Raw genomic sequence first — 15276 nt, 5'->3', positions numbered from 1 at the left:
CAGGTTTTATAAAGAAAAGACAGACAACGGATAATATTAGGCGCACATTGCTGGTAATGCAAAAGATTATTAAAACAAAAACAGAAGCGGTAATATTGGGATTGGACACAGAAAAAGCTTTTGATTCTGTCAGGTGGAACTTCTTGTATAAGGTGGTAGAACAATTCGGTTTTAACAAAACATTTATCAAAATTATTCAAGCATTATATTACCAACCCACAGCTAGGGTCAAAATTAATGGGAGCCTTTCAGATACATTTAGATTACATGGAGGATGCCGCCAAGGCTGCTCTATCAGCCCACTGTTTGCAATATTTAGAACCTTTAAGTCAATGGATAAAAACAAAATGGAAATATAAAGGGTATACGTATGGAAGGAGGGGAACAAAAGATAGCATTATTTGCAGATGATGTTTTGATTTACCTATCTCAACCAGGCAAGTCACTTCCAGCACTAATCAATATAATGGATGAATTTGGGCTGATGTCAGGCTACAAATTAAACACGAAGAAGACCCAAGTTCTCTCTTTCAACTATTCACCAGATCAATTCATTAAAAATACATTTAGATGGGATTGGCAGTCAAAATCTCTGAAATACCTCAGAGTGTTTCTGTCCCATGACCTATCTGAACTAAAATCTTTAAACTTTAGCCCCTTGGTGTCGAAAATAAAGTCAGATATGGGAAGGTGGAGTTTAATCCCCTTTACAAGCTTAAAATCAAGAGTAGAAATGATTAAGACAAATGTGTTGCCAAGGTTACTGTATTTATTTACATCTCTCCCAGTTGAGGTGACGGATAAAGACTTTGCAGAATGGGATAAAATTATATCGAGATTCATTTGGCAAGGAAGAAAACCACGGGTCAGATTCAGAACTTTGCAGTCACCGAAGGATAAAGGGGGGTCAGCCTTACCCTGTCTGAAGAGCTACTATTTTGCAGCACAGTTGAGTACTCTACTGAACATATGCAATCCATTATGTACTGCAAAATGGAAAGACATAGAATGTGCTATGTCATCCACGATACCTCTACAAGCCATAATAAATGATAACAATTTAAGAAAACACCTTAGGGAGGAATCGAATCCTCCCTAAGGAGTGGCTAGGACTATCTCTTGACATATGGAATGAAATTATTTTTAAATATTGGTTGACAGAGCAGAGTAGAGTACTAAGATGGATAGCTCATGACTCAGATTTTAAACCTAATGTAACAGACAAAACATTTAGTAAATGGGAAAAGGGTCCAAATATATTCTGGGAGATGGTTAAGAAAAATACTATACAAAGCTTTGAAAAAATAAAGAATAAATATGAATTAAACAACAACGATCTCTACAGGTACTTACAATTGAGGCACTATACGGAGGAACTACTAAGAAGGATAAATTTAATTGAGTTTGAATCTGGTATAATTAAGATGTTTATTTCAGCAAATGAATCAAACTTAGGAAAGAAAATAATTTTAAAACTGTACACAGGATTGGAAAATTTGAAGAAAATTAATACAACATACATAAAAGCAAGATGGGAAAAAGATGCTAATTGTGGGCTTTCACAGGAGAACTGGGAGGAGATATGTGGGGAACAGTGGAAAACATCTTGTTCCCTTTCATGGAGAGAGTTTGGCTGGAAGAATATTTTAAGATATTTCAGTACACCAGCACAAAGAAAATACCAAGATATGAGGTGCTGGAGGCAGTGCGGAAAAGAGAGCAGGTCACTTCCACGTATTTTGGGATTGTGCCCTCATGGTACCCTATTGGCAGGACATAAAGAATTGTATGGATAAGGTACTGGGGTGAATATTCCACTTACATTTGAGGATCTGTACATGGGAAGAGGGATGGAAAGGTTCACAAGAGCAGGTGATAGATATATGTATAGGATTATGTTGGTAGCAAGCAAAAAAGTCATTACTAGGAAATGGCTGAAGGCAGAAGCTCCCAAAAGGGAAGATTGGGTTGACGTAATGCATAATATTTATATTATGGAAAGGCTGACTTTTTCCATCAGATTAGGATCTGGAAAATTTAAGAATTATTGGGAAAATTGGCGGGGTTTTATTTCACCTTGGAGATCAGACTTTATTGATTAATAGTGTGCTTATAGGAACCCTAATAGAGCTACAGACTGTAAATAGTTTACTTAGTTAATCTCCGATGAGTAGAGAGTTAAAATTGTGAGGACTCGGAAGAGAGGAGTGGAGAGGGAAGGAAAAAAACAAATTTTGGATGATCTTTTTGTTTGTTCTGTATTTTTATTTTTTTTGTTTTGTTTTTCTTTCTTTTTTGTTAATAAGGGAATGGATAGATATTATCTAGACTAGCAAAGTTGCTATGTCTAAGGCAGGTACAGACTGTATAGGCAGTTTTTCTTGATTGATATGTATGGAACATTTGGAATAAGAAAACAGTGTAAAGTCTATCTATCTATCTCGACTATTTTATCATAGTATTTAAAAGTTGAAAAATTGTCCACTGTAGTGGACATTTGTAATTATTTTCTGTTGCGTTCTGTATCCATCCATCCACCCACCCACCTATCCAACCCACCCATCCATCCATCCATTTTCTGTACACCCTTGTCCCTTAGTGGGGTCGGGAGGGGTGCTGGTGCCCATCTCACTAGACCCACTATGTTCATTTTGTCACAATTCTGAGGAAACCATCGCTTATCTTTTCTGGGACTGCTTTATATTCAAATATTTTGGAAAGATATTTTTTACTCCTAAAACTGAAATTGGAAATAGATGTAAATACTAAAGCTTTAAAGGCTGCTTCAATTTGTAAAGAATTTCTCATGTAATCTGCCCTAATTTGCTGTATATAACCTTTCCCCACTTGTAACCTCTTCTTATTTGCAACCTTTTCCTGCCCGTAATTTTTGCACTTTTACCTTCCTTAAGCCTCATCGTTCTTTTAGTCACTGTTTATGTAACTTGTTGTACATATTATTGTAAATAATTTTTTTTTAATTAATAAGGTGTCTTATGAAGAATATGATGGCCAAATCCATGGCCACACTCCTATGTCGGTAACTCTTTTTATGCACAATTTATTTTTTTATACAAACACAACAACACTTTAGTTTCAATAAAACATTTATTAGTTGATTTGGATACATTAGCGTGCACATTTAGTTAACATATGTATTTATATCAACTCAAAGTTACTTTTGTTTGCTTAAGATTAATTCTTTGTTTGTTTTCCTGCTGGTACTTATCTGCATTGGAGTGCCAGACAAAAGATGGGTGCCAGGGCTCAGCAGGCTCAAATGCTGATTGGACTGCACCACTAGTTCCTGCTGGCAGGGGGAATTTATAGTTTCTTTGTTTAGATAAGTTTTGTATTTAAGTAAATATTAGTATTTAAAGTTTAATAATTTTGATTTTCATTTTTGGGTCTTAGCTGTACTGTTATTTGTTTTTGGTGTATTTGTAATTGTATTATGTTTAGTTACCCCTATTTTGTCTTAAATGGTCTGATCACAAAGAAATGACACACAGGGGTGTATATATATATATATATATATATATATATATATATATATATATATATATATATGTTTGTTTGTGCAGCCAGTTTGTTTGTATTTTTGCCCGAGTTCAGTTTTGTTTCTTTGACCTCTTTTATGAGCTCAATTCATCTTTTTGCCTTTTATAACCTATTTTTCTAATTTATCCTGTCACTCCTATTTTTAACTCGGTCCATCACAAAGAACAATAAATTCATCAAGACAGTTTATTAATCGTTTTAGAGCAGATATTTGCTTGGCAGAGATGCAAACCAGAAGTTTACCAACAGGAATAAAAATGTCTATAACGACTAGATCCACTCACCAGTGTGATTATACACTACATCAGTGATTGATACCATATTCCATTCCGTCCTCAGTTTTTCCACCAGCCTTCCCACATCTTCCCAGGTGTAACTCTTGCCATCTGGGCTGAAATCCAGGCTAAAGGTCAGCTGGTCAGCTAAGGAGTAACAGGACCTAGACTCTCCCAAAGTCTGCAGAGGAGTGAAGTGGATCATGTTGTAACCTGAAGGAAAGACAAAGTACAAGATCACATGTGGCTCATGCACATATGTCCAGAATCTGAAACAGTTACATAAAATAGGTTGCACCCAGAGTGATAGATTTCAAGTGTTTATCAACAGGGGTGACAGAAGAAAAATATCTTTCAGAGTTGATGGAGATTCACAAGGTATGGATTTGAGCTGAAATCAGAGAGTCCCATGGTATCCAGGATACACTGTCACATCTATCAAGTTAATGGGGGCATATTATGTAAAAATCTCATTTTTGAGCTTTACATCATGTTCTAATGTTATTCCCTCATCAAAAACTTACATGCAGTTTTGCTTTGATTCTTTAACGGATATTTGAGAAATTCTTGAATCTAACGTGACAACCATTCGTTTTCGCTAAGTTCCACCTTTCCACAAACATTTAACTAAAATATCTAGCCAAATGCAGTAGTTCATACTACACAATTTTTTGCCCCTAGTTTCTCCTTACGATAATCTTAGAACGTTGGCGTTCTGATTGTCGCCTGTGATTTCGTTACCGATCATCCTGTAGTGTGATTTAGATCGTCGTGGCAGCTCCGATCTAAATCAGGGGTTTTCCCCGACTGGGAGCGTTAATGCCGAATGTGACAGGTAGCTAACCAGAAAGCGCAGATCCTCCTCCACGCTTTCTGAGGGGATATTACGGAGGGAAATCCCAAACAGCTGACACAGCGCAACCCAAAATCCAGCAGACATTGGAGATGATATGTGGAAACAACATTAATATTTATTTAACAAAGTCAGGACTTTATGCTGACTATAGCCACATGCATCACAGGTAGATTTTATGAGAGGCCCCATGGGCCAAAACGAACAAACTCTTACACGCACTGTCGAACTCTTACACTCGCTATCAAACTCTCTTACACTCGCTATCAAACTCTCTTACATTCGCTATCAAACTCTCTTACATTCGCTATCAAACTCTCTTACATTCGCTATCAAACTCTCTTACATTCGCTATCAAACTCTCTTACATTCGCTATCAAACTCTTACATTCGCTATCAAACTCCCTTACATTCGCTATCAAACTCTCTTACATTCGCTATCAAACTCTCTTACACGTGCTATCAAACTCTCTTACACGTGCTATCAAACTCTCTTACACGTGCTATCAAATTCTCTCACATTCGCTATCAAACTCTCCGAGAGAGTTTGATTGCAACGGAAGTTAACTTAAAATTTCAGGTTCTGATTGGATACCTGTAATAAACAGGAAAAGACGGCTAGGAAAATGGCTGAGCGGGAGCGTCTCATCGAGGCAGTGAATATTTTAAGTGATATTGTTAATGCTCCAATTCCATAATTGTCAGCATTATCAGACATTTTGGATAGAAGCCGACAGCCTGCGGTTAATGCTGAGGTTAGACGGCTCTTCAGACCGGGTACATCCCGGACTGAAGAGCTAGCTAACCCGCACACAAGTGGGTTAGCTGAAGCTAACCCGTTAACAAGTCAAGAACCACGGCCAAGATTTTAGAACCAGCACCATTTTGGCAGAGGGACACTTGCAACCCGGCTTTAAAACCCCCCCAACAAAAAGGCAATTTTTTTTCCCTAAACACATAAACAAGAAACGCTTAGCCTGGCGGTGGCACTAGTAAAGCATGGCGGGCCGCCAGGCCTATGATACACTGGGGGAAACCCTGGGATTCACTGTACCCAGGACTTCTCTACAGGAAAACATGGTTAGAGCTGGATATAACATGACAGAAAACGATATTAGGATACATATGCGTTTTGTAAAATGCTCATCATACATCAAATGAAAATATCTGATTTGATTAATCAGATATAAAAATCAGATATCTGATACATCAGATATCAGATGTATCAGACATCTCCCAGATTCCACCAAATTCTGTTCAAGGCCCCATAAAATCTTGGGCCAGCCTTGGTCAGATTTAAAAATAAAATAATAGAAAAAAATGAATAAAATGGACAATGACAAGTATTTGTATGCTAACCTAAATATTCTTAAGCTACAAAATTCAAATATAACTTGTTTTCTCTGTTGAGTAATGTCTACAGTTTGGTGCAATATCTTGATCTGCTGGTTGCAGTTAGTTGTCATTTATCCAAGCTAATGCAGTATTTGAAAGAAATACTCTTGAAAGACAAGAAAGAAGGAGGATCTTATCTCTGTCAAACATGCTTGTGTACATGCTGCTCACACTCTCTCCTTGCAGCCAGCTGTGCTACAGCTGGTTCACCACAATGGAGCCTGCCAGGAATGCTCTGGCTAGTTGGCAAGACCAATGATGGCTGCAGTAAGTTGTTTCTCCACCATAAGAACACTGAGCAGTGGGTACACAAGCATGATAACAATGCTAAGACACGCCTCCTGGCTCTGATTGGTTGTTTTTAGTCGGAAGTGGTGCATTTCTTCAGATGGCAATAGTAACTCAAGAAGGAAGTGGAGGAGCTTGATCTTTTTACAGATTGGGGCCTGCCTGTGCAATGCATGGCAGGAACCTACTGTTTTACACCCAATAAGCAGTCTTTTTATTTACTTTTCTTACATCACCATTAATGCAGCCCGAACCGCTGCGTGCACCCCCACAAAAGTGGTATCAAAACGTTCAGCTTGATCCTGAGAAGGGAGCTATTACTTTTAGTGGGATTTGGAGTTAAAATGGCGACATGAATTGCGAAAAACGAGCAAAAAAACGAGGCTGAGTGTCTGACAGAGACAGGAATCCTTCTCTCTGACACACACACACGCACACACACACACACACACACCACAGTGGATTTCTGACTCCAAAACCCTTTTTAACTCACCCTCACGGGCACAAAAATCGTCCTATTGGTCTCAAAGTCTAAGTCTCAAAGAAGGTTGATACACAAGCCTGCTTGTGTATCTGTCATGTTCGACAGATACACAAGCCCTAGCAAAATTTAAAAATTTTGCTGGGGCTTATGGTTTTTTGTCAGGGTCCTTGAGACAGACACTGGGTATCTCATAAGTATAGAAACTTGGTCCCCAGCATAGCTTCTGACAGAGAGAGCCGACCAGGTGCAGATCCTTAATTACCATAGCAACGTAGCCAGAGAGCTGCAGGCTATTATGGTCTGCCTGTCGTCTCTCTCTGTGACTTATTGGTTTTCATTGGAGTGGGAAATATTTAGTCTTTTTGTTTTAGACACATTCCTCATTATGTGCTCTTTCATTTCGAAGATTAAGTCAGTTAAGTTTTTGAGTTGTTTAGGTTCATTTGAGGGAACAAACACATTTTAAATGCAACAATTACTTTAAAATGTCTCAGCTCAGCTCCATTGCATTGTGGGAAAAATACATATTTCCTGTGACTATTCATATTTTGCTTACATAAATGTATTATTTCTCATAAATTTTCAGTGTGAATTAAAATCCTTAGTATGAAGGTTGAAAATTTTCTTGAAAAAAACAATCATCCACTGTATCTTTTTTTTTTATTTTACACCGTGAGTGAGAACCATATGTGTGAAGGTTATAGTCGTCAGTCTTGGACTGAACTTCTCTGTGCATGAGATTCAGCCACAGCATGATGTGGTGCACCACATCAACCACAGCACTATGGTAATGGACCTGGCATGAGCTTCAGCAATTGCACTCTGGTGGTGAACCATGTCAAGCCCATCAGAGCTGCACAGATGTACTCCTGATACTGTCCAAGAGCAAGTCCAGCTATGCTGGCTTGCATGGACTTGTTACTGGTTAAGTGTCAGAATGCTGGGTCCAAAGATAATTTTGTAAAAGTTACATACTGCAGCTTTAAATTGCAAATTCAAATTTCATTTAAGTCATGTTTGATATAAACAGCAATATCATAATGACTGAAAGGATCATAGTTACTGGATTGTGCCATATAATACATAATAGAGGTGTGCCGATCGATCGGTCACCGATCATAATCGGGCCGATTTTCGTGAAAAAGTGCATGATCGGTGATCGGCGATCATTGGCTCTTGTTGCCAATACCGATCACCTGCATCTCATTTCCAACCTGCCTGTGCAGCTGGTCTCCTCTTTCCTTCACACTGCGCAAACGCGCAGCAACAAATCCTCAGCGATGTGTAACTATATCGCACTGAGTGAATGGGGAAGTTTGCATGTTGCGGCGGAAAATTGAAGCAGTCAAAATGCATCAACACAACGAAGCTAATACGACATAAAAACAGTGCCATACTTGACGGAGATTGGCTACATCTAGGCTCACTGCAGTAAAAAAGACATACGGAGGATCAGACAGCAAGTAAAGCAGCGCACAGCTACAAACACTCACCCGGATTAGCATGACGGTCAGAAAGCTAAACAAATAACCCGCAAAATTATTTAAGTCTTCAAGCTGCGATGTAAGACGCTGGTTCTGTTCTCACTGTTGAACCGCTGCTACGCTACAGATAGTAATATTTCACAGACGGAGCTTCGCTTCTGCTCCACCTGGTAGTGACTCTCACACCGAACCTCTGCTTAAAGCTGCAGCATCTAACCTAAAAAAAATAAATTTTACATACGTATTAAAACTTTCGCTGTCCTAACATGAGACAGATAATCTCTAAAAAAAATAATCGATCTCCTCCCTGATCTCCATAATTACTCCGCTGAGTCAGAAACAGCCAATCAGAGCTAGCAGTAATCAGCTAGCTGCCATGCTAACAGGAAGTTTTCATTCAGTAACTCTGGATTGTTTATTGTAATGGATCCTGTTTTTGCCTTTGAATGTTAAGTTTTATACTTGAATTTTTTTGGCAATGTTGAGAGGTTTTATTTTGGCTCTTTGCATTATTTAGCCTCTTCAGAGCCTTCATATGTTATCAGTCTGTTAAAGATAGTATTATCAATAGCAGTACAATTTGCACAATGCCTGTTTTGTTTAGTTTTCTTCTTGAAAAAAGTTATTAAAAACAAGTTTTTGTCTAAATTAAGGTGAATTCATGGTTCCTTTTTCAACATAATGTAACCGGTAGGGTTTATGATAAAAATAATAATAATAATAATAATAATAATTATGTGATCGGTATCGGTGATCGGTATCGGTGTATCGGCCCTCATGGGTGATCGGTATCGGTATCGGCAGGAAAAAACCTGATCGGCACATCCCTAATACATAATGATGGCCTTCTCTGTTTCAAGCCAGTTCTGAACCAGAGAAGGCTTTAGAAATCTTATTGGAGCTAGGAAGAAAAAGAATTGGACTGTTCTTTAGTGGACAAAAGTCCTCCACCTCTCGCCCAAACGTTCGCTGGAGATAGGCACAAGCACCCCTCCCAACCCGACTAGGGACAAGGGTGTACAGAAAATAGATGGACTATTTTGTTATCTGCCCTTGAATTGATAACCCTAACCCTGAAGCCACGGATTTTCACACCTTCACGTGGGTCATTCCCAAAAAGTTCCACTCTGGGACCTGGTTTAAGAAAGTGAAAGTGTCAGAGACTCCGATCACTGCCTATTAGGGGTTGCACCAATTAGTCGACTAGTTGACTAGTCGATTCTTTTCTCTGCAATGACTTTTTTCTGGGCCAGTCGACTAATCGCAATCATGTGACAAAACAGATTTTTCCAAGGAAATGAAAGAAGGTGGACTAGGTGAGTTCGACAGAAAGTTCAAATTGTATAAAAATGTAAATAATTTATAATAAATAATTTAACAAAGTGAAACTGTAAATTACATCACAGGCTACCGCAATAGGGGCGTTGCGCGGCGCAGTGGTTAGCGCGGCGGCCCGCATACAGAGACTTTAGCCCACGGCAGGCAGGAGTCCGACTCCCGTCCTCCATTCGCTGGGCCCAGGCCCCGCTCCGCCCTCTCCGCCCCCTTACAGTCAGATTGCTGTCAAATAAAGTAGTGCCGAAAAAATCCTAAAAAGACTACCGGAGTAAAGTGCGACAACGCGTCATGATGTCAGGCTTTTTGATCCATCCAACTGATCAGCGTCTCTTGTAAAGAAAAGGTTTGACTACATCTGGAAACTAAGTCCAAGCTTCATCCTGAGGGTCTGATAGAGGCGATGTCTGCCGCCGTCTGCATGTCGGTTCAGAGAGCCGCTGCTGATCAGCGGAGCATCGGGAGGAGGAGCAGCAGGAAGCAGTTGAATTCAACTGTAACCAAACGGGATCCGTTCATAATAAGTTTGGTTTGTGATGTTCCAAAAGCACCATTGTGGTCAGTGTGATAATTTGACTCCTAAATGTGCAGCTATCCAGAGATCATCAGCATCAGTCGGTGTTTGGAAAAAAAAAACATAAGTCAGACCCAACTTTGTGCAACGAGCTTTTCTCCGCCGCTCACGAAGAATGATCCGTTTATTGCTCTTTAATTCCTCATAACAGACTGAGTAAAAGCGGGAGGCGGGTCAATATTAGCCGTGAATTTAGCTGATAAAGCCTCCAAGTAGTTGTGACGCGGTTTGCGCTTACGTCACTATGACGTCACCGCGACTAGTCGACATCGACTCGACTATTATCATGATGTAGTCGACCTTAAAAAATATGTAGTCGTTCAACCCCTACTGCCTATGTGCAAACGACTGGCTGGATCTCTGTGTAACCTGGACTTTAGGTAGACGTGTCTTGCAAGCAACATGAAAGGCATACATTTAAACACGAAAATAAAATCAATATTCATACAAAAACATTTACATAAAATACTAACATAAAAATCAAGGACGAACGCATAACACAGTGACACATTTCTGGATTATACTTGATACTATTAAATATTGTATACATTTAGGATTTTCATCCACTGTACTGTGATTAGAAACAGAAATAGACACTATTTTTCGAGGTAAACTTGAAATAGCCAAACTGATATGGTTTTAATGGAGATACTTCTATATTGACAGTCAGATATGCATTTTAAAATAGTTTTGGCTGCAGGGACTGCTGTTTACTCCACAAAGAGATATGACTAAACTTGAATCATTGCAGCTATATTTTTACAACATGTTATCCTTTATATTTTAAATATGTCAAGGCAAAAAAACAAATGAGCTGTAAAACCTCTGTGGGATGTTTACATGTTTGCATTTGGGTCTGAAGACCGCACCCACCTGACTCCTTGGCTACTTGCAGTCTGTCTGGCCAGTCATCAAGGTGTCCCAGACATTTGGACAAGTACGTCTGGATGGTGACACAGTCCAGCAGGAGGACATGGTTGTCTGCTCCAAGACGAAGAATAGGATCAACGACGATGTAGCCTCCTCCTAACCTCTCCACGCCTCTGTGAGAACAGCATTACATTCAGGACAAACATTGACATACGTCATTCAAAACATGTAGCTTCCATGTCTTATCTTAGAGCAAAGGTCTCCAGTCTGTCAGAGATCCTGAGACAATTTCACATGAAAGAATTCTAAGCTAGAAATCATATTTATGCCTATAAAACCACTGCAACCTCCCAAAGGCTGAAATGAAAATAATTAAAAGTTTTTTGTTGAAGTTATAAACAGTAAATGCATGTTCATATTAGCTGAACATGTTTTTTTAGCTAATCTGAAAAACAGATTAGCCATTGAAGATATGGTTTGAGGTCAACCATTTAACCCAGTTTCAAATGTTACCCTAAATGTGTAGTAGATTTATCAAGAACTAAAACCTGAAGGGTTGTTTTTCTTATATATCCAGGTTAACCAAAGTAGACAAAACGTAGTAGTAGATATGTTACATTTTCTAAAACTTGCATGGTCAAGAGAGACGGCCTTTATTAGCTTTGAGCACTCTATAATGTTGACTGTACAAGGTGAAAAGCAAATGAGAAAAATATAAAATGAGATAAAATAATGATCAATTCTTCCATAGTCTGTTGGATTCCAAACACGTCTTTTTTCCTTTAAAGTAAAATTAAATTAAAATCAATGATGGTCAAGAAGAAAATCACAAAAAAATCTTTAATGTCAAATTTCTACAAAATGATGTCAAATAAAAGATGTTGTCAAATAAGTGAAATATTCACCCTTTCAAAGGGATTGATCTAATTAAACAAAAGTCCAGCCAACTGGTGCCAGTCATCTCACAACAAGTGGAATGGAGACCAGCTGAGTGTCTCAAGTGATTGTAGTATAAAGATACATATGTCTGGAAGCTCCTTTCATTTGTTATTCCTGGCTACCATTATGGCATAAACACTTGAGAACACTCCAAGCAAATCAGTGAAAAGGTTGTTGAAAAGTATCAGAAGATGGCCCTAAACATCCCCTGGAGTTCAACTCCATCATCAAGAAATGGTATGAATGTGGTTGTGTATATCTGCCTAGATCACTGGTGCCCAAAGTCGATCCTCAAGGGCTGGCATCCTGCATGTTTTAGTTCTATCCCTGGTAGGCCTGTCGCGATAAACGATAAATCAATTAATCACACAATAAATTAAACCTATTGACCTCATTTTAATTATCAGCTTTATCGTCTCTTCCTGCCTTTTTTCTTTCTGTTGATGACACTGAATGAAAAAAGGCTCAACTCCGGTGCTCTCCAGTAACCCCTCCCTCCCTCATTTCCTTAGTGTAATGTCCAGTGCACACTACACGAGTTGTCGGCCGATTTTCAAAACCTGAGAGACCACACATTAGCCGACAGAAATCCTAGGTATAACGGTTTGATCGGGTTTGTCGTGCCGTGGGGTGTCCAGCCACATGGGCACAAAATAATGTTTACAAGCCCAGTTGACTAATTTTAAAATCAGGCATTAATCAATGCTTTACTAGAATCTACCGGTGACGCATGTGGCTAGAGTCAGCGAAAAGCTCTGACTGAATGAAAATCATTAGAACCTATTTATGTCACATTGCTGAACAGCTGAAGAGTTACCCGGTTTATCAACTGCGGTAGCAATTTGGCTCCAACTCCTCTCCTTGTCATTTCTATATCCTTTGCACGAAATGTTGAATAAATATTAATGTTGTTTCCACATATCATCTCCAACGTCCGCTGGACTTCGGGTTGCACCGTGTCAGCTGTTTGGAATTCCCCTCTGTAATTTCCCCTCAGAAAGCATGGAGGAGTATCTGCGCTTTCTGATTGGCTACCTGTCACATTCAGTCTGCATTAAGCTCCCATTAAGCTACATACAAAACGGCGAATGGCGTTTATGCAGGAGTCCGTGTCAAGGCTGTCGGCAACTTCAATGTGCACAGCTCGGAGAGTAAGGCACGTGAACATTACCCCATATCTCTTGACAGTACCCCGGCCCCGTTTAACCTCAAACGGGCCGAAGTAATCAACACCAGTGTTCGTGAAAGGAGGTTGGTCTGGGAGGAGGCGATCTTTAGGTAAGCTTGCCATCTTTTGCTCACCAACCTTGCCAGTCATCCGACGGCACACCGTGCATTGACCGATGATCTTCCTGATCGCAGAATTGGCTTGTGGAATCCAATATTTCTGTCTTACTTGTGCCAACACATAATTGCGTCCACAGTGGCCTGTTCTTTGATGTACGTCCCTCAAGATCAAAGTGACAACTTTGCTATGTTTAGAAAGAATCACTGGGTGTTTGGTACTTTCTGGCATAGCAGACTTGTTAAGTCTTCCACCTACTCTCAAGGTGTCATCTTGAAGAGTCGGGTCAAGTTTATACAGCACACTGTTGCGACTGAGTTGGCTTCCATTTCTCAGGACCTTGATTTCTTCCTCAAAGTGCTGTCTTTGACTGAACTGTATTATTTCTGCTTCAGCAGCGTCCAGATCATCCAAGGTGAGTATTATCTTTTCAGTTTGAAATTTCTTCATATGTTGTTCTAACTTTTTTCTTTGTTTTTCAGGATCAAGTTCGGTCTGGCTGATTGTTCTTAATGCCCTTTTGCGTTCTTCTTTACGCTCCCTCAGAGCATCCTTTACCTTTACAATCCAAGCCACGGATCGTTTCAATTTGCTCCAATCAGAGTGATAAGCAAGTAGCTGGTTCATTGGTGCCATACTTTCTTCAACTTTGACCATGTGAACAGCGACTGTGTTCTTGACCTCCGGGTCATCTTCTAGGCTTTCCTTCTTTCGCACAGGCTGTTCTGGCCAATCCTTTTCATTCAGCAGAAAGTCTGGTCCACTTATCCATATTCCTCCTTCGACCAAGCTCTTTGCCTTCAGGCCTCTGCTGGCTTGATCTGCAGGATTCTCATTTGTTCTGACATACATCCATTGTGAGGGTTTGGTTGCTTCTCGGCTCATCAAAACTCTGTTAGCAACAAACGTTTTGAAACGTGCCGTGTCACTGTCGATGTATCCAAGCACCGTAGTGCTGTCTGTCCAAAAGACAGATTGTCGCAGTGGTATTTGCAATTCGTCGTGCAACATCTTGTCGACCTTCACTGCGACAACCGCCGCGGTCAACTCAAGCCTAGGGATTGTGACTTTCTTCAGTGGGGACACTCTTGATTTTCCCATAAGGAAAGCACAGTGTTTCTCGCCATGTTCATTCTCCAGCAGTAAATAAGACACAGTGCCGTAAGCGTATTCTGAGGAATCTGAAAAATGATGCAACTGCGCTGAGGTAGTGCATCCGAAGTTGGTGGGTTTCAAACATCTACTTACATGGAAGTTGGAGAGGTAGGTGATATCTTCGAGCCATCTGCTCCACTCTTCAGCATGCTTTCCATCAATGTTTTCATCCCAGTCAAGATGTTCCTTACAGAGATCTTTCAACAAAAGTTTAGCAGGCAAGATAACCAGCGCCAGAAAGCCAAGAGGATCGTAGATGGAGTTGACGATTGACAAGATACCTCTTCTGGTCACTGGCTTGTCTTGTAGCTCTATTTTGTACAGGAAAGTATTGATTCTGTATCCCACTGCACACCAAGTGTTCTTTCCACTGGTAGAGTGTCGTGTCGTAAATCCAGGTCTCTGACTTCAGTGGCTCTGTGCTCTGCAGGGATTGACGTTAGCACCTTTCTGCTGTTGCTCATCCACTTTGTTAAAGTGAACCCTCCACTACTACACAAAGCTTGAAGTTCCTTGACCAGTCTCACTGCATCGTTTTCTGTGGCTACACTTTTCAGGCAGTCGTCTACGTAGAAATGGCGCAGGACAGTCTGAACTGCGTCCGGAGATGCAGTGTCCCTGTGATCCTCCGCAGTTCTTCTCAGTGCATATGAGGCCACACTTGGAGAAGAAGTAGCTCCAAAAAGGTGCACTGCCATTCGGAATTCCTCCATAGGCTCGTCTAATCTGCCGTTGGGCCACCAAAGAAAGCGGAGTAAATCTGCATCATGCTCTGGCA

General features: G+C 40.1%; 1 protein-coding gene across 4 annotated transcripts in view; it reads right to left on the bottom strand.

Annotated features, from left to right (window-relative positions):
• Positions 1-15276, bottom strand: part of agla (amylo-alpha-1,6-glucosidase and 4-alpha-glucanotransferase a) — a 162255-nt gene that overhangs the window by 120742 nt on the left and 26237 nt on the right. For all 4 annotated transcript variants that reach the window (XM_088015023.1, XM_088015021.1, XM_088015020.1 and 1 more), the window contains exons 4-5: positions 11123-11292; positions 3846-4049 (exon numbers count right to left, since the gene is read on the bottom strand). In XM_088015023.1, the coding sequence (XP_087871149.1) occupies positions 3846-4049; positions 11123-11292 (374 nt within the window). The remainder of the gene's footprint in view (positions 1-3845; positions 4050-11122; positions 11293-15276) is intronic.

Source organism: Poecilia mexicana, unplaced genomic scaffold, assembly GCF_051168715.1.
Source record: "Poecilia mexicana isolate PSO_F unplaced genomic scaffold, ASM5116871v1 scaffold_17, whole genome shotgun sequence".
In the NCBI taxonomy this organism is placed as follows: Eukaryota; Metazoa; Chordata; class Actinopteri; order Cyprinodontiformes; family Poeciliidae; genus Poecilia; species Poecilia mexicana.
Note: the sequence above shows the minus strand (reverse complement) of the source record. Positions and strands in the feature narration are given on the sequence as shown.